We start from the raw sequence: 17,471 nt of genomic DNA, 5'->3' as shown, positions 1-17,471 counted from the left end.
TGAGCAGGGTAACAAGAGACTAGGGTTTAGACGTGATGGGCTTGTGGGCCTTGAAATTTTACCGCGGATAGGCCTTAAACTTTCACGTGTTTCTTCTGTACGCTTAGGAGCCACGGCTCTATAGCGACGGATGGTCTGCCTCCTTTATTGTTCTATTCCAACTCACCATTTGACGCTATAGATAAAAACTTGTAGCAACCAATTGTTTGTTGGAACAAGTACATGTACCGACTCTTAGTTTGTGGGGGAGTTATAGCGACTAACTGTTTAACAGTGATAATGAACCTATAGCAACACACATGTGACGTTATATTAGTGTTGTGGTGTAGTGCTAGTTACTGCATATTTGGACAATGTTTGTCAAATAAAAACGAAAGTGCTACAATATCGAAATCTAAAAATTTTTTTGCGAACTAAACAAGGCCATAGTTTCGCAAGCGACTCCTATACAAAATACAACAAGCAATCTCCAAGTCAATATTAAACTCCCCCTGTAAAGAATGATCTTCGAATTTCTCAGTGTACGAATTGCCGTTGAGCAAATAATTCAGCTTATTACATCAGCTGCGCACTCCTCCAGTTTGTGTTGAACAGGCACATTTTCTTCCGAGCCTCGGCACGTGCCAAGGAATAAATTGTCCGCCACTAACATGTTTGTTCTGATAGCTTGCTGAACAATACTTGCAGCAAGTGGGAAGGGAACATATACGCAAGTCCTCCATCAATCGATCATTGCTCCATATCACGTCTTGTTCGTTTGGCTGCCATAACAAAAACACTGTTGGCTGTTAAATAATTACTGAATAATTGATAGATTCATTAGTCCTAAATGAGAATCGCTACATCGCGTGCCGTCCAGCCATCTTCCAGCCGATCGAGCGGATTCGATCCGTACATTTGTTTGGGTTTATCAGCTAAATCTGTCAGTAATTCAGTAGTATTTTTCTCTCACAATAAATTAGCCAACAATACTTTCTGACATAACTTATCAGCCAAACAACTCAATCCGCACTACAATCGTCGAATTAGTATGTGTTTTCGTTTACCAAGAAATAATTTTGACTAAATATATAATAAAAATAATATTATTTATGATATATAATTAATATTATTAGATAGATATTTGAATGTAGTTTTTTAATAAATTTATTTAGAGATAAAAATATTATATATATTTTTATAAATGGAATCAAAATTGTCCACGGAAACCGTGACGATAAATATTTACGGAGTGTGTTGCGTTGAGTCGTCGTTGACGTCGTCCCCAACTAACCCCAATCGCAGTACGATAAGCTCAGTCCTCTCCTCACACGTGGTGGAACATGGTGCACCTTGCTCAACCATGTTCATCATAAAAATATCTTGTGCCTTTTGCACATCCGACTTCACATGCATCGACATGGACATCGCCAGAATAAAAACAAGCATGAGCCAACAAGCACAGTCCCTTTCACGTTAATTCGTACATGCATTCAGCTGACACTCTGACGCGACGCGACATACATATACATACAAATCCGGCCGGTAGACAATGAAGGAGAGACAAACAAGCAAGCTAGTAGCAATTAACAATGCATTAATTAGTTTGACGACGTAATAACAATTCAATATAGAAATGCATCTGGCGACTGTTGAGATTCCACCCGCCCGCAGATGGAGTTGTCAAGCAGCGACGCCGCCGTCTCCTCCGGCACTGGCGCTGGCGGCGGCGGCATGGGCTTCCTCGATCCGCGCGGCGATGCCCTTGACGCCGGCGTCGAGGTAGGCGAGCATCCCATCCCGGCTCCACCCCTGCACGGGGTCGCACTCGAACGCCCACACCAGCCTGCACCCCGCGTCGTCCTCGTCGTCAGCAGCGACGATGCTCATAGTAGCGACGTATCTGCCGAACCCCAAGCTGCTGCCGACGACGGCGTACGCGAGCCGCCGGGCGTCGTGGTCGATCTCCAGCAGCTTCTCCGTCGCCCAGATGCCGATCTCCCCCGTGGTGGTGCCCGGCGCCAGGGAGGCCACGTAGCGGACGCACCCGGGCCGGCCGTCCTCCCCTTCCGCGAGCTCGCACACGTCGATGCTCGCGAGGTACCGGTGCAGCGCGCAGAAGCTGGCGATGTGCGGCCACGCCGCGGACGCTGGCGTCGACGGCAGAGTCGCCTCCACCGCGCCCTGCCACTGCTCCTGCTCCTGCTCCTGCGCCTGCGCCTGTGCCGCCGCCTGCTTCTCCATCTCTCGCGCGGCCAAGCTAGCTCTCCTGTCCTGCGTTGGCTTGTTGTGCGATAAGTAGATGTGGTCGTGGTGGCCGGGTTGCTGCTAGCTAGCGTCGATGAGGAGTAAGGCCTTGTTTAGTTCCAAAAAATTTTGCAAAATAGGAATAGTGTCACTTTCGTTTGTATTTGATAAATATTATCCAAACATATACTAACTAGACTCAAAAGATTCGTCTCGTTAATTCCGGCCAAACTGTGCAATTAGTTTTTATTTTCGTCTATATTTAATACTTCATGCATGCATCTAAAGATTTGATGTGACGGGGAATCTGAAAAATTTTGCAAAATTTTCTGGGAACTAAACAAGGCCTAAGTATATGGTGGTGCGTGGTGGGTGGTCGTCTGTTGGAGTTGGCCTTAGATGCGAAAAGATTTTGAATTTTGCTACGGTAGTTCTTTTGTTTGTTTGTGACAAATATTGTCCAATTATATATTAATTGGGATCAAAAGATTCGTCTCGTGATTTACAGATAAACTGTGCAATTAGTTTTTATTTTCGTCTATATTTAATGTTTAATGTATGTGTCAAAAGATTCGATGTGACAAAAAATCTTGAAAACTTTTTAGTTTTGGGGTGAACTAAACAAGGCGAAGAGCAGTGGTAATCGGTTGGGGAGAGGGACGTGTCGCACGTGTGTGACTTGAGCATGCAGCTTGGGCGGTTTGTCCTGATTCTCTTGGGTTGGTGTGGATACTAGTACGCGTCTGCGCACTGAGGTCTGGGCCAGCTGTCTTCTTTAATTTCCAAAAATTTTTAAAATTTTAGCTAACATCTAATTTTTAGACGCATAACATTAAATATAAATAAAAAATAATTAATTATACAGTTTGTCTATAATTTGCGAGAAAAATCTTTTAAATCTGATTAATTTATAGTTAAATAATAATTATCAAACACAAACAAAAGTGATATAGTAGCTAAATCCCAAAAGTTTCATAAACTATGGGGGTGTTTGATTAGGTTCTGAAATTTAGTAGGTACAGCTCTTTCGTTTTATTTGACAATTAGTGTTCAAATATAGACTAATTAGGCTTAAAAGATTTGTGTTGCAAATTATTCTTAGTTGTGTTTTTAGTTTTATAAATAGTATATATTTAATACTCCATACATATATTTCGAAACATTTGATGCAGTAGATGCTAAAGAAATCAGCAGAAACCAAACAAAACCTAAGGCCTTGTTTAGTTCCAAAAAATTTTGCAAAACAGATACTGTAGCACTTTCGTTTGTTTGTGACAAATATAACCAGACCTGCAAGCCTTAGGAAACAGAGTAGTATATATGATTTTTCAGCGGCCACACCATGGTGGCCTCTTATTAAGTTCCATTCTGTCCCGCCGGCCAGTACCCACATGCAACAATGAAGCTTCCGAGGCTTACATCTAAAATGTAAAAATATTTCAATTTTTTTTTATCATATCACTTACGATATACATACATAGAGTATTAAATATAGATAAAAAAATATAACTAATTGTACAGTTCACCTATAATTTACGAGATAAACTTTTTAGCCCAGTTAGTCCATTGTTGAACAATAATTGTCAAATACAAACAAAAGTGCTACAGTACCTAAATCTAAAAAGTTTTTAGATCTAAACAAGGCTAGTATCCTAGTACAGTAGCTCACAATTGTCATACATGCATGTTCAATAATGTCAACGTGAGAATATATCTCAATGTGACGGAAAATGTTGAAAATTTGTAGAAACTAAACTAGGCATGTACAATGAAATAAATCATGAATGAAACAATTATTTTTAATGGAGAGTTTCATTCTAAAATTTCATAGCTCTTTAATTCTATAACTCATAGAGAGTTGGTATTCGCCTCTCTTTTCTTAAAAATCTTGCCACATCTTCAAAATTACTTATATAGCAGCTCGTTAAATGCAAATGAAACTTTGATGAAGTTTTCACTGAGACTGACCTAATGTGTCCTTGCTTTAGTTGGAAGAGACTAAGATAAGCGTTTGGTTTGGGTAAATGTAACACTGAATTGACTACAGATTTTAATAGATCACATTGCTTCCTTTTGTTTCAGCTCACGTGTAATCGAGTCACTTCGTTATCTTGTTTTTCAGAAAGACACTCGAAGGGTGCCTGACACAAAATGACCTCTAAAAGTTAAGAACAAACACCAAAACGGTTAACTTCTTCCTATGATCGTCCATTGCCTGCCACAGATTGAAAATTATAATGAAACAACGGCAAAGAAAAAAGACACCTATAAACACCTTCGCCATATATACAATGCTTTGAAGACCACAAAATCCACTCGCTGCTGAACAATCCTTCACCATCAGAACAGATTGTTGGAGATGGCAGACCTTGCAATAGAACATACCAAAAGATATAGGATTCAGTTTAGTGGATCCTATATGTGAGGTTGAGACAACCAAATTTGGAAGGCACACTAAAAACAAGTGCAAAGTCTTTGCTTGGGTTCTCATTGAAGACAAAATCCTAACAACAGACAACTTAAAAAAAAAGAATATCCTCACTAGGAGAGTTGTGTTCTCTATGACGGACCTTTGGAGATTGACTTGCACCTATCACTTCTATGCCCATACGCCAAAGCAGTGTGGAACCAAAATCTTGGATTGGGAACACTTTGATATATGCCTCCGGTCACTGCAAGATCCCTTGCACATCCACAATTGGTGGGAGGCCGTAGAGAAGGTACCAAGGAAGAGAGAAGGCGTTTTAACAAAATGACAATCTACACTTTCTGGAACATATGAAAAGAATATATAACAACATGTTTTCAATAACTAGATCTGCGACATGAGCCATTATATTTAATAAAGGCAAGATATGGTAATCTTTCCCTAATCAATTACCTTCCCCTAACTCTTGGTTGCAATTGATGATACTAAGAGCATCTTCAAGAGTATCCTAAATCTCTTCCTAATCCTTGTTTTTAGTACGAATGAGAAAAAGTCCCTCCCCAACAACTCTCAATCCATCCTCCTAAACTTTTAGCACTTGGGAATGATCTCCTCAATTCGCATAACTTTACATGTCGTAGAGATCGCGTGTATTTGACATCCCCCACACGGTTTTCCTCTTGGCACCATATTTTGGTGGGAAACATTCCTTTGCTAGAGTAGACCATCAGCAAGCTGGCGTGGAGGTGCGAGCCGACGTGCTCTCGCGGAAGCACGTCATGGTGCTTGCCATTCTGCTACGTTGTGTCCCCAACGCGCCTGCTCGTGCGATTCCCGCGGCTCGGATTGCTATCTTGCTGGTCGCAAAGGGAAAAAGTCCCGTGTGGCCATATGTAGCCTCATAACCGATGACTGGGGCACCTATGCTCGCCCGTGGGTCACCGAGCTCGCCTCGCCGCGCCGCTCGAGTGCCTTAAGGCGCTCCACCGTACCTCCAACACATGGTCATCAGAAACGATGACCCCGCCGAGCTCGTACGTGCCAAGGGCTGCTAGCTGCAAGAGCTGAAGCTCGACAAGTGCACTGCCGCCTTCTCCACGGATGGATTCAGCCATGTTGCCCACTTGGAGTATGGCGCGGCCCAGCTGGTAGGTGCGCGCGGGCGGCTGGAATATCTGGCGTCGGGCAAGCAGCAGCGTCCAAGGTTTGGCACGACCCTACGATGTCAACTCGGAGATGAATGCACATCAGACTCGACTTGGAGGCGCGCACACAAATAGATGTGCACGAAACTCTCTCTCCTTTTCTTTAGATGGTATATAATAATCGATTTTTAAATTATATATGCATATTCAACGTCTTTTTTGTAAATATTTTTTTGGAAAGATTTTTTTTTTTTGCCGTATAGGATTTGTTTTTCAGAAACGTGGATGGTGTTTTTTTTTTTTTTGCGGGAACAGGGATGTTTTGTTTTTGGGTAACGGTGATACTCGTAGTTATTTTTTAGGTGGTACTAGATGTGTGGCAAACAGCGCCGTCTCAAAAGTAAGGGAAGATGCTATGTTGAAAGAGGGCCACGGATAGATTAGCAACTCCTCAGTGAGTTTTGCTATGTCTGTCATTTCTCTGGCCGAGACATGGAATGATGCTTTTTTTACATAAAAACTTCTTTTTTCTACTTAATTAAAGGACAAAGCTCCTACCGTTACTTTATAATAAAAAAAAACTGTTAGAGCAGGAGCAGGAGCAGGACCGAACAGACAGCGAAAGCGGAGCTGTCTTTACCGGGCCGGGCCAACAACGTCAGGCAAAGAAAGCCCAACCCACGCGTGTTCGGGGACGCTGAGTCGTGTGTGAGTGCCTGCGTGCACCAGAGGGTCAGTGGCCCATGTATTTAGAATTTTTTTCATCAGGTTTAAAATAGGAGAGTTGAGAGGGGACCAAAATCATCATAATATTGATTGAAGCTGCGTTGTGCCAAACTGGCCATTAACTGCTGTCCTCTCTCAGCATTGCTGTTGCTACTTCTTTGTTCCCTTCCCAAGTGTTAACAGCAACGCACAGAGGAATACGAGAGGCTTCTGACAACGGTGGCCCAACTCCCTTGCTGAACTTGGTCTCAGTCGTGAGCTCAAAATCATGGTTCTCGTTTGTGTGCTAAGCTCTGTGGGTTACCTATACTTCCGGCAAATGAAAGGGACGTGATGTTGCGCGAGGTCACGTACACAGCGCATATGTGTGCAGGCAGCACACAGATGCTAAGCAGTAGCACGTTGGATTGAGTGTCACTTGCAAACTGAAAACCGTTCACATGTGTAAACTATGTGAAGTGACAACCATTCTAAACTGCATCATTTTCATGTCGCACCCTTTTTAGTTTTTGTTTACCCTGCAATATGCAGCTTCTGCCTGCCCGAACTCGCAGACGTGATTCCGGCGGTGAGCTCGCGTTGATCTGGGCGTAGAAGTGTTTCCTCTCAAATTCAAGAACCAGTTGTCAGAGATTCAAAGTGCATTCAGAAGTTCAGATTTGTTCGCTATCAGCTACCAGAGTGCTTGTCCTGGCCTGCCCTCCTGATGTGCCCTGCTCCAATGCTCCATTGCTACAGCCGCCAGCGGTAGCCATCGGTGGTCGGAGCCGCAGGCGCGCCGTTCCTCAACCGGTGCTTCAGTGGAGAATCCAGTACGTGCGGGCGGAGGACGACGAGGGCAAATTCAACCCGCTCGCCAGGAGAATTCCGTGGTTCGATGGCCGGGCCGTGTCACTCCCGCCTGAGGAGGGATAATTTGGTGGCCGAGCTGGACGAAGCGAATTCCTCAGGCATCACGCTGTGCGTGCACAGGCCCCCTCCCAGGGCATCACCATGGACGTTGTCGTCCTCACAACCGGGGCACCAGGTGTCCAGGTGAGGACTCTGCTGTTTCTTCAGTAGTCTGTGCAGCAGTTCCTATCTGTCTCTCTTCTCATCAAAAGTGATGTTAAGTTGATCTACGAACTTGAATAGTGTATAGTGTCAACTCACATGCTCGGACTTTGCTACTGAAGAATCAGTAAACTTCTGATTGCATGTTAGATGTTCAAAAAAAAAGCTCAGATGTATATGTACTTTTCTTTGGTTTTGAATATACATTGGCTAGTTGCTGCATCTGATATCCTCTTCTTGTGTTTATGTATTGGGTCCTTATTTAGTTAGCTATTTTACCCATTTAGTTTCAAACATGTTGTCCTTATCGCCATCCAGTACGTTGTTGCACTGATCTTCAGAGTAGCCGTTGACCGTTGTCCTTATGCCACTATTGCGGCTCCTATTGTCCTCCACGGCTCCACCAAGAAGCCAAAACTGAACTCCATTTGTATTAGCATGGAAACAGGACAGGACAAAGGGAATAAGGAATGAACACGGAGGACCAAAACTGAACTCCATTTGCATTAGCAGGTCGACTTGCGACACATTGCAGGTTTTCACAGCCCCAAGTGCCCAACAGACAGAGGCAATCCATTCGGAGACAAACAAACAAAAAACTGGAAGAGGTAACCACAGGACTGGCATTCCAGATTCCAGTACTGGAACTGCACACACATCTCCATAACACCTAACGGTCCCGGTATGATTGTTCCTTGGCTTTCATCAACTCAGATGAGAATGGATGAGCTGTCCATGACACAAAGCTGCAGGCTCTATACTCTATGTATCTGAAAAGGGCACGCAAGATCGAAAGAAGCTTCCACATGTTGACAGACGAATCGGTCTCTGGGCTCTCTGCCTCACCTACAGGCTACAGAGAAAGAGAGAACTGCATCTCCGGCTCATCATCAGCTTGGCCACCCGAGTTCTCCTCTGATGTTGGTGGTGCCATCTTCCATGCCCTCCAGTTCTCCTCTGATGCATCCGTGTCCCTCGTCCACTCCAACCGGGCCTGGGTTAGCCAAGAGTTAACAGATTCGGTCACCTGGCTCTTCTTTTCCTCGGGAAAAGACTCTGTCGAACAAACTTCATCTGCATGCATGCAAAACAGCAGCAATACTTAAAGATCAGCAAACAATGGTCATTCCAAATCCAAATGCTAGTGGAAGTCATAGTCATGCTTCATGAATCAAATCTGAGCAAGATGAATATATAATGACTGATGCCGAACAGAATAACTGCCAGATTCAGAATAAATCAGTGATTCTATTCTAAATGAGCATTACAAATCCAAATGCTAAAAGAGCATGCAAAATTGCAGCAACTAAGGGTCAAGCAAGGAAACAACAATCAGCATTCCAAATCCAAATACTAGCAGAAGTCATAGTCATGATTAATGAATCAAATCTTTTTGGCAAGAGGAACATATAAAGAACTGATGCCAAACAGAAGCAGTGTTCTGAACATGTCAAATTCAGACTAATTCAGTGACTATTCTATCATCCATACACGCTGTGCAGTTGTAATCTAAGTGTAGATAACAGAGTAGTATATCTACGAAACTAACGAACATATTTACAAAGGCAATGAACCGGAGAAGAGCACACATGTCATGAGGATCGCTTGCAATCTGGTCAGAATGTAATATGACAGTAAGCATGCCAACTGAAATTGGAAATGCGATCATATCTATCAATTCGGCATAAACCGGTTCAGATACTACTGCAAATAGCATGCACACATAGGCCAATATGAATTGGCAACGATCTAGCCAGCCTAGGTACGAGTATGATCACGCACAAATTACAACTGAATGTCGAGCATTACAGACACACAGAGAGCATCAAGTCTTGATTTCCAGCAGCCATGCATGCTGTAACCCGTAGGCAAGCCAAAAGTGGATGCAGTAAGCCAGTAAGTAATGGGAATGATATACGCGCGCATACCGTCTGGTGAAGAGCTGTCGTCGCCTGGAAGCGTGGGTGGCGGTGGCGGCAGCTCCCAGGCATCGACGATGGGGCGGGAGGATTGGAACCTGAGTTGATCACGGTCTATCAGGCATTCCTTGCAGCCGACGACATTCTTCTCGCGCATGTCGACGCCGAAGAGCTTCGAGCCCTGGAAGAAGTAGACGACGAAGTGGTTGTTGGGGTCGACGAGGGCGACGTGGGGCACCTCGTCCGGCAGCAGGCCCGCGTCGGTGTAGGTCTTGTTCTCCCAGATTTCGGCGAAGGCCACCTCGTACTCGAACGTCCATGGGTCGGGGCCCTCCGGGTCGTCGAGCGTCCACATCCGGACGGTGGGGTTAGCCGCGGCCGCGGGTACGTCGACGAGCTCGTCGTAGGAGAGGCCGCGGATCATGACGAAGCGCAGCTTGCCCTCGCTGAGCCTGACGCAGCGGCGCTGGTCGATGAGGGTCTTGATGCGGGGGTCGAAGGCGACGTCGCCCTCCATCTCGCAGTCGTCCGGGAGCGGGAGGAAGCGCAGCTTGAGGTGCTCGTAGAGTGGCCTGCAGGGGTCGCAGAAGAACACGCCATAGGCGAGGGCGAACCACCAGAGGCGGCCGTCGTGGGCGAGCACGCCGGTCTCGGAGAAGGGGTTGCGCATGTGGGCCTGTCGCAGGTCGAGCCCCCTGATGAACCACCGGCGTATGACGGTGGAGTAGCAGAGGATCCCGTTGGGCTGGTCGTCGGAGGTGGTGGGGTGGAGCTGGGCGACCATGTAGTGGCCGCGGTGGCGTGGGTCGGCGATGAGGCCGATGCTGAGGTGAGGCCGGAGATTGCGCACCGAGGGGAAGATGGTGACGGTACGTCTGTGGGTGTTGCAGAGGAAGAAGTCCGGGCGGTTGCCTTCGACGACCTGGACGAGGATGCAGGCGGCGGAGCGGTCGACAGCGAGGATGTAGGCGGACAGCGGCCCGTCGTTGCGCCTAGGGTCGGCGACGACGCGGGGGTGCAGCACCAGGTAGGAGGGCAGCGGTGGGTCGTTGAGGTCGAGCAGCACGTCGGAGCCGACGGGGATCTGCTGGGCCCGCTCGTCCTCGTTGCCGAGGAGGACCGCAGCGGAGACGAGGGCCACCCACTTGCGCTGCGGCTCCGGCTCGGGCTGCTGCTCCGCTTGCTGGCCGGCACGCGACGACTCCGCCACATCTGGCGCCGACGACGTCGACATGGCTGGCGGCGAGGCGCTGCACTGGTTTGAATTCGTGATCGGCGTGTGGCTGCTGGCTGCAAGAGGAAGGGGATGGGGATTTTATAGACGGCGCGCGGGGGCGCGGGCGTGGCAGCGCTGCGCATCCACGGCAGCAGGCGACGGGCCCACGGGGGCGTTCATTCCTCCGCTCCAGTACGCTTGCACAGCACGGAACACGGTAGGGTCCACGTGAGGTCACCCAGGCAACTGGATGCACGTTTGTAGGGCCATGGCCGTTGTTGATCGTATCACAGAGTGTCCCGTGTACCGGCGCTGCTGCTTATATTGTATGGATGCCTCTCATAGGTCGTGCTGTATACATGAGTCCATGAGCATTAGCCTTCTTTTTTTTGAAAAATTTTCTACTAATTTACCGGTCTCTTATTTTGCTCTCTACATCTATGTCTTACAAGCTAGGCTTTGGCGCTTAACGTTAGGCCCTCTATAATGTCATAGCGGTGCCTAAAAGATTACATGGACCCCATCTCTAATCCTAGCACCGCTCTTCATATATAGGCTGCAGCGTGGGAGCACTCTACATCGCTTCACATTGGACTCATATCCGTAAAAAAATAAAATAAAATAAAATAAATCAAACATGCCTCTCCCGTCCTCAACTTTCTCTGCCTTTGCTCCGCATCCCTTCTTAGACAAAATACTATTTTATTTTTTGGGCAGCTCCTGGCACCGGAGCAAGTAGTTGCGCCGCTCCACGTTTTACTGGCATCACTTGGTTTTGGCTTCACTAGCTGCAGCGTATAGAGCGATGCTAATATTTTCTGTCTCCTCTTTTAGCACCACTCAAGCACAACATTGTGGAGGGCTTAGGTGTGCAGGGTTTTGGATATAATGGGGTGTTTGATTAGAGGTGTTAAAGTTTAACATGTATTATAGCATTTTTATCTTATTTGACAATTACTGTCCAATCATGGACTAATTATGTTTAAAGATTCGTCTCGCAAATTACCCTCTAAGTGTGTTTTTAGTTTCATAAATAATCTATATGTAATACTCTATACATATATCCAAACATCTAATGTGACGAGAGTTAAACATTACCGGCGCGAACCAAGCAGAGCCTAAGTTGTTGAATTGAAATCCAATGGAGTTAAAAGAGAATCTTAAGGCTAGTGGTGGTGGGCACCATGGTGGCAAGGTGATGCGACACGTTGGCGTCATCAGCCAGAGAGTGGAGAAGACTAGTTGTGTAGAGTTAGAGTAAGGATGGAGGCATCTTTACGTCGTTCACGTTGGTTAGGTATGTGGTGACTGTAACGACCTGAGTTTGTTACAATGTAGGCGAAGCGCGATCACTCGAGCTCCATACGGCGCTCCATGATGCCTTGAACAAGGTCTATCCTTGAGAATACGCCAATTCACCTCCGCATGGTGCGGCTCGGGCATGTTGGGGGAAGAAGGCCCATCGAATGGTTTGGGCGCGTTCTCAATGTGCATGCTCAGAAGTTAGCATTTGGGATAATTCTTTGATACAAGGGAATTCAACATCTTGACTCTTGTGCAAGGTGTCTTGGGGCTTAGGCCAGGCCGGGTCGTGTTCGACGCGTGTGCTATCTGATGGTGACAGGACCCCGTCGAAGGCGCGGTAGCGCAGGGAGTTGATGCCACGCCGGAGCTGTTCGTCGACACGGACGGCGCCCCCAATGGATTACAAAAATGTGCTGCCAGACGTTGTCCGGCGCCGACGAAAGTGGTCGATCGTGCTGCTCTGGTGTGGCGACGAGCCGACGAGGGACCAGCGGTGCCAGCCGGACGTACAGGCCGACGAACACCTCACGCTCACGTATGCGTCCACCGACGGCGTGCCCGTGTCTTCCTTGTGAAAGTTGGGCGGGTTTAGTGTTAGCGATACAGGATATTCACGAAATGGACTTTGTGCTCTAGAGGGGAATGCATCTCGCATCCTTGCAGATGCAGTGCGAGCTGGTTATGTTCTGAACTTGTGAGTTGTAACCATGGTTTCACATTTTTTCACTCCAACTTAAGGCCATCAATGTAGCTGGCAGCAGCACCAGTTGGGTCTATCTCCTCTACTAGCATGTAGGGAAATTTGATAAATGTAACAGAAAAGCATGCAAACAGGACAGGACAAAGCGAATAAGGAATGAACATGGAGAACCAAAACTGAATTCCATTTGTATTGACAGATCGACATGCGACACATTGCATGTTTTCACAGCCCAACGGACAAAGGCAATCCATTCCGAAACAAACAAACAAAAAATATGAAGAGGTTACCACAGGACTGGCATTCCAGTACTGGAACTGCAAACACATCCCCATAACAACTAACGGTCCCGGTATGATTGTTCCTTGGCTTTCATGAACTCAAATGAGATGTCCATGACACAAAGCTGCAAGCTCTACTCTATGTATCTGAATCGCAAGATCGAAAAGAAGCTTCCACATATTGACACGATGAATCGGTCTCTGGGCTCTCTGCCTCACCTACAGAGAAAGAGGGAACTGCATCTCCGGCTCATCATCAGCTTGGCCACCCGAGTTAGCAGATGATTCATCAGATGTTGGTGGTGCCATCTTCCATGCCCTCCAGTTCTCCTCTGATGCGTCCGTGTCCCTCGTCCACTCCAACCGGGCCTGGGTTAGCCAAGAGTCAACAGATTCGGTCACCTGGCTCTTCATTTCCTCGGCATAAGACTGTCTTGACCAAACTTTATCTGCATGCATGCAAAACAGCAGGAATACTTAAGGCTCAGCAAGCAATAGTCATCATTCCAAATCCAAATGCTAGTGGAAGTCATAGTCATGCTTCATAAATGAAATCAGAGCAAGAGGAAATATAATGACTGATGCCAATCAGAAGAGCAGTGTTCTGATCTGCTCATGCCAGATTCTGACTAAATCTGTGATTCTATTCTAAATGAGCATTACAAATCCAAATGTTAAAAGAGCATGCAAAAGAGCAGCAATTAAGGGTCAAGCAAGCAATAAACAATCAGTATTCCAAATCCAAATACTAGTCATGATTCATGAATCAATGCCAAACAGAAGCAGTGTTCTGTACATGTCAAATTCAGACTAATTCAGTGAATATTCGATCATCCATACAAGGTGTGCAGATAACAGAGTAGTATATCTACGAAAGTAATGGACATATTTCTCAATGGTAAGACAGAGGCAATGAATCGGCAAAGAGCACACATGTCATGAGGATCGCTTGCAATCTGGTCAGAGTGTAATATGACTAAGCATGCCAACTGAAACTGGCGGAAATGCGATCATATCTACCAATTCGGCATAAACCGGTTCAGAAGATACTACTGTAAATAGCATGCACATAGGCCAATATGAATGTTGGCAACAACGACCTAGCCATCCTAGGTCTGAGTCTAATCACGCACAATTTACAACTGAATGCCAAGCATATGCAGACACACAATTTCCAGCAGCCATGCATGCTGCATCCAATCGATTCAGTAACGTTAGGCAAGGCTAGTGGATGCATCAGAACTGAGCAACTAATGGGGATGATGTACGCGCGCATACCGTCTGGTGAAGAGCTGTCTTCGCCTGGAAGCGTGGGTGGCGGTGGCGGTAGCTCCCAGGCATCGACGATGGGGCGGGAGGATTGGAACCTGAGTTGATCACGGTCTATCAGGCATTCCTTGCAGCCGACGACATTCTTCTCGCGCATGTCGAAGCCGAAGAGCTTCGAGCCCTGGAAGAAGTAGACGACGAAGTGGTTGTTGGGGTCGACGAGGGCGACGTGGGGCACCTCGTCCGGCAGCAGGCCCGCGTCGGTGTAGGTCTTGTTCTCCCAGATTTCGGCGAAGGCCACCTCGTACTCGAACGTCCATGGGTCGGGGCCCTCCGGGTCGTCGAGCGTCCACATCCGGACGGTGGGGTTAGCCGCGGCCGCGGGTACGTCGACGAGCTCGTCGTAGGAGAGGCCGCGGATCTCGACGAAGCGAAGCTTGCCCTCGCTGAGCCTGACGCAGCGGCGCTGGTCGATGAGGGTCTTGATGCGGGGGTCGAAGGCGACGTCGCCCTCCATCTCGCAGTCGTCCGGGAGCGGGAGGAAGCGCAGCTCGGGACACTCGAATCGGGGCGCGCAGGGGTCGCAGAAGAACACGCCATAGGCGAGGGCGATCCACCAGAGGCGGCCGTCGTGGGCGAGCACGCCGGTCTCGGAGAAGGGGTTGCGCATGCGGCGGGCCTGTGGCATGTTGAGCCCCCTGATGAGCCACCGGCCGTGGGCGGTGGAGTAGAAGAGGATCCTGTTGAGTTGGTCGACGGAGGTGGCGGGGTGGAACTGGACGACCACGTAGTGGCCGTGGTGGTGCGGGTCGGCGATGAGGCCGATGCTGAGACGGGGGCGGATGGGATCGCCCCTGGCCTGGATATAGGAAGGCACCGGGGGGAGGATGGTGACGGTACGTCTGTGGGTGTTGCAGAGGAAGAAGTCCGGCTGGTTGCCTTCGACGACCTGGACGAGGATGCAGGCGGAGCGGTCGGCGGCGAGGATGTAGGCGGACAGCGGCCCGTCGTTGCGCCTGGGGTCGGGGGCGATGCGGGGGTGCAGCACCAGGTAGGAGGGCAGCGCCGGGTCGTGGAGGTCGAACAGCACGTCGGAGCCGACGGCGATCTCCTGGGCGCGCTCGTCCTCGTTGCCGAGGAGGACGGCAGCGGAGACGAGGGCCACCCACTTGCGCTGCCGCTGCTGCGGCTCCGACTCGGGCTCCTGCTCCGCTTGCTGGTCGGCGCGCGACGACTCCGCTACATCTGGCGCCAACAACGACGACATGGCTGGCGGCGAGGGGCTGCACTGGTTGGGGTGGCGGTGGGCTTGGTGTGGGATGGGGGCGAGCCCGTTGTGTTGGTTTGATTTGAATTCGTGATCGGCGTGGCTGCTGCTGGCCGCAAGAGGAAGGGGATGCGGATTTTATAGGGACGGGGGCGCGGGCGGCGGGCGTGGCTGTGCGCTGCGCATCCACGGCAGCAGGCGACGGGCCCACGGGGGCGTCCATTCCTCGGCTCCAGGACGCTTGCACAGCACGGAACAGGGTGTAGGGTCCACGTGAGGTCATCCAGGCAACTGGATGCACGCGGTTTGCAAGGGGCATGGCATGGCCCATGGCCGTTGTTGATCGTATCACAGAGTGTACTGGCGCGCATGCTGCTTGTATAGGCATGCCTCTCATTGGTCGTGCTGTATAGATGAGTCCATGAGCATTACTGCATTAGCCTTCTTTTGTTTTTTGTTTTTTGTTTTTTGAAAGTTTTCTACTTCGATTACGGGTGTGCCTAGGGCCTGTTTAGATTGGGAACGAAAATTTTTTGGGTGTCACATCGGATATGTCGAAAGGATGTCGGGAGAGGTTTTTAGAAGCTAATAAAAAAACAAATTACATAGCTCGTCAGGAAACTGCAAGACAAATTTATTAAGCATAATTAAACTGTTATTAGCCTATGTGGGTTACTGTAGCACTTAAGGCTAATCATGGAGTAACTAGACTTAAAAGTTTCGTCTCGCGATTCTCAACTAAACTGTGTAATTAGTTTATTTTTTTATTTACATTTAATGTTCCATACATGTGTCCAAAGATTCGATGGGATGGATAAAAAATTTTTAGGTGGGGAACTAAACAGGGCCTTAGCTTGTTTCGCTCTGTACACATAATTTCTTGTGTTCTCCTTCTCCGATAGGCTTGGGCGCTTAGGGATTAGCGGGGTTTTAGTTTTGGGCATCTAGGTTATTGGAATCCAACGGGCTTATTAAAAGAAAATCTTCAAAAAATGAAAGGTTATAGTCCATCGGTGGTGGTGTGCTCGGAAGCGGCAAGGTGAGGCAACACATTGTCATCACTTGTCGGGAGGTGAAGAAGACTGGTTGTGTGGGGGTAAGGAGTGGAGGCGGTGCTACGTTATTGAAGCTAGTTGAGCATATGTTGGCACTTGGCAGCGAGGAGATCAAGGTGGCTTGTTGGTGTCACGGGCTAGTAGGCGGCGAAGACTAGTTGGTGGTGGTAGCGGTGAGGGTGAGGACTAGTGATGGGTTAGTTTTGTTGGAAACACAATGGTGGATATGTACATGTTGTGTCGCCTAACTTGATCGGCGACGATGTAGTGACGGCGAGGCGGTGTCTAGGTGTCACTATCTAGGAGGCAGATTATACCGGTTGGACGAGGTAAACACAGAGAAGAGCATCAGCGATTGATTAGTTGTAGTGGTGGCAAAAGGCGATAGAGACAACATTGTATTGTCGGAGCCGGTCAGGGATGCGGTGGGTGCAGGAGTCAGCGTCACATGTTCAAAGTCACTAAATTTTTAAGTATATTTTTTCTCCAACCATGCATTAGTTTACAAAAACTATTTCATGATTATGTATATTTATTTAAATTTAAAGTTTAACCAACTTTTTCTCCAACAATGTGTCGGTATATATAACCGTTTGAATCATGTGGTTTGTCTAGTCTAAAGTTTAAGAGTATATCTTTTTTGTCCAGCCATGTACGAGTATATGAAAAAATGCATGGGAGCTAGATCTGGTGCACCTCCGCCACCGGAGCCGGGTGCCCTGTCGGCCATCGTCACCACCGACCAACGCGGTTCGCAGCACAGGTAGGGGTGAGCGCTGCCCGCTATCTCTAGCCTCAACACCTTCCTTGTCTAGTCGTCTATCCTAGCTCCGAGCCTGTCGTCCACCCTATCCCCCCACGTGGCACCTTTCTGTCCTAGG

At 48.0% G+C, this 17,471-nt stretch overlaps 3 protein-coding genes across 3 annotated transcripts; all 3 read right to left on the bottom strand.

Moving 5' to 3' along the window:
* LOC8055729 (lachrymatory-factor synthase) lies at positions 1,416–2,314 on the bottom strand. The gene is given in 2 exon segments (XM_002439388.2): positions 1,416–1,692; positions 1,694–2,314. Coding segments are annotated over 2 exon segments (618 nt in total). The 5' UTR covers positions 2,224–2,314; the 3' UTR covers positions 1,416–1,604.
* LOC8055728 lies at positions 8,043–10,731 on the bottom strand. Its single transcript, XM_002439387.2, has 2 exons — positions 9,507–10,731; positions 8,043–8,652 (listed from the first exon to the last, which is right to left on the bottom strand). The coding sequence occupies exons 1-2, from the start codon at positions 10,729–10,731 to the stop codon at positions 8,432–8,434; spliced, it is 1,446 nt and encodes a 481-aa protein (XP_002439432.1). The 3' UTR covers positions 8,043–8,431.
* LOC8055727 lies at positions 12,869–15,535 on the bottom strand. Its single transcript, XM_002439386.2, has 2 exons — positions 14,278–15,535; positions 12,869–13,448 (listed from the first exon to the last, which is right to left on the bottom strand). The coding sequence occupies exons 1-2, from the start codon at positions 15,533–15,535 to the stop codon at positions 13,219–13,221; spliced, it is 1,488 nt and encodes a 495-aa protein (XP_002439431.1). The 3' UTR covers positions 12,869–13,218.

The sequence above is a fragment of the Sorghum bicolor genome, chromosome 9 (genome assembly GCF_000003195.3).
Source record: "Sorghum bicolor cultivar BTx623 chromosome 9, Sorghum_bicolor_NCBIv3, whole genome shotgun sequence".
Classification (NCBI taxonomy): domain Eukaryota; kingdom Viridiplantae; phylum Streptophyta; class Magnoliopsida; order Poales; family Poaceae; genus Sorghum; species Sorghum bicolor.
This window is presented reverse-complemented; position numbering and strand designations above follow the sequence as displayed.

Coding starts and splice junctions, on each gene's coding strand:
- LOC8055728 (XM_002439387.2), bottom strand. CDS start 10,731: ATGTCGACGTCGTCGGCGCCAGATGTGGCGGAGTCGTCGCGTGCCGGC. Junction 8,653..9,506: donor CGACAGCTCTTCACCAGACG/GTATGCGCGCGT, acceptor GCATGCATGCAG/ATGAAGTTTGTTCGACAGAG.
- LOC8055727 (XM_002439386.2), bottom strand. CDS start 15,535: ATGTCGTCGTTGTTGGCGCCAGATGTAGCGGAGTCGTCGCGCGCCGAC. Junction 13,449..14,277: donor AGACAGCTCTTCACCAGACG/GTATGCGCGCGT, acceptor GCATGCATGCAG/ATAAAGTTTGGTCAAGACAG.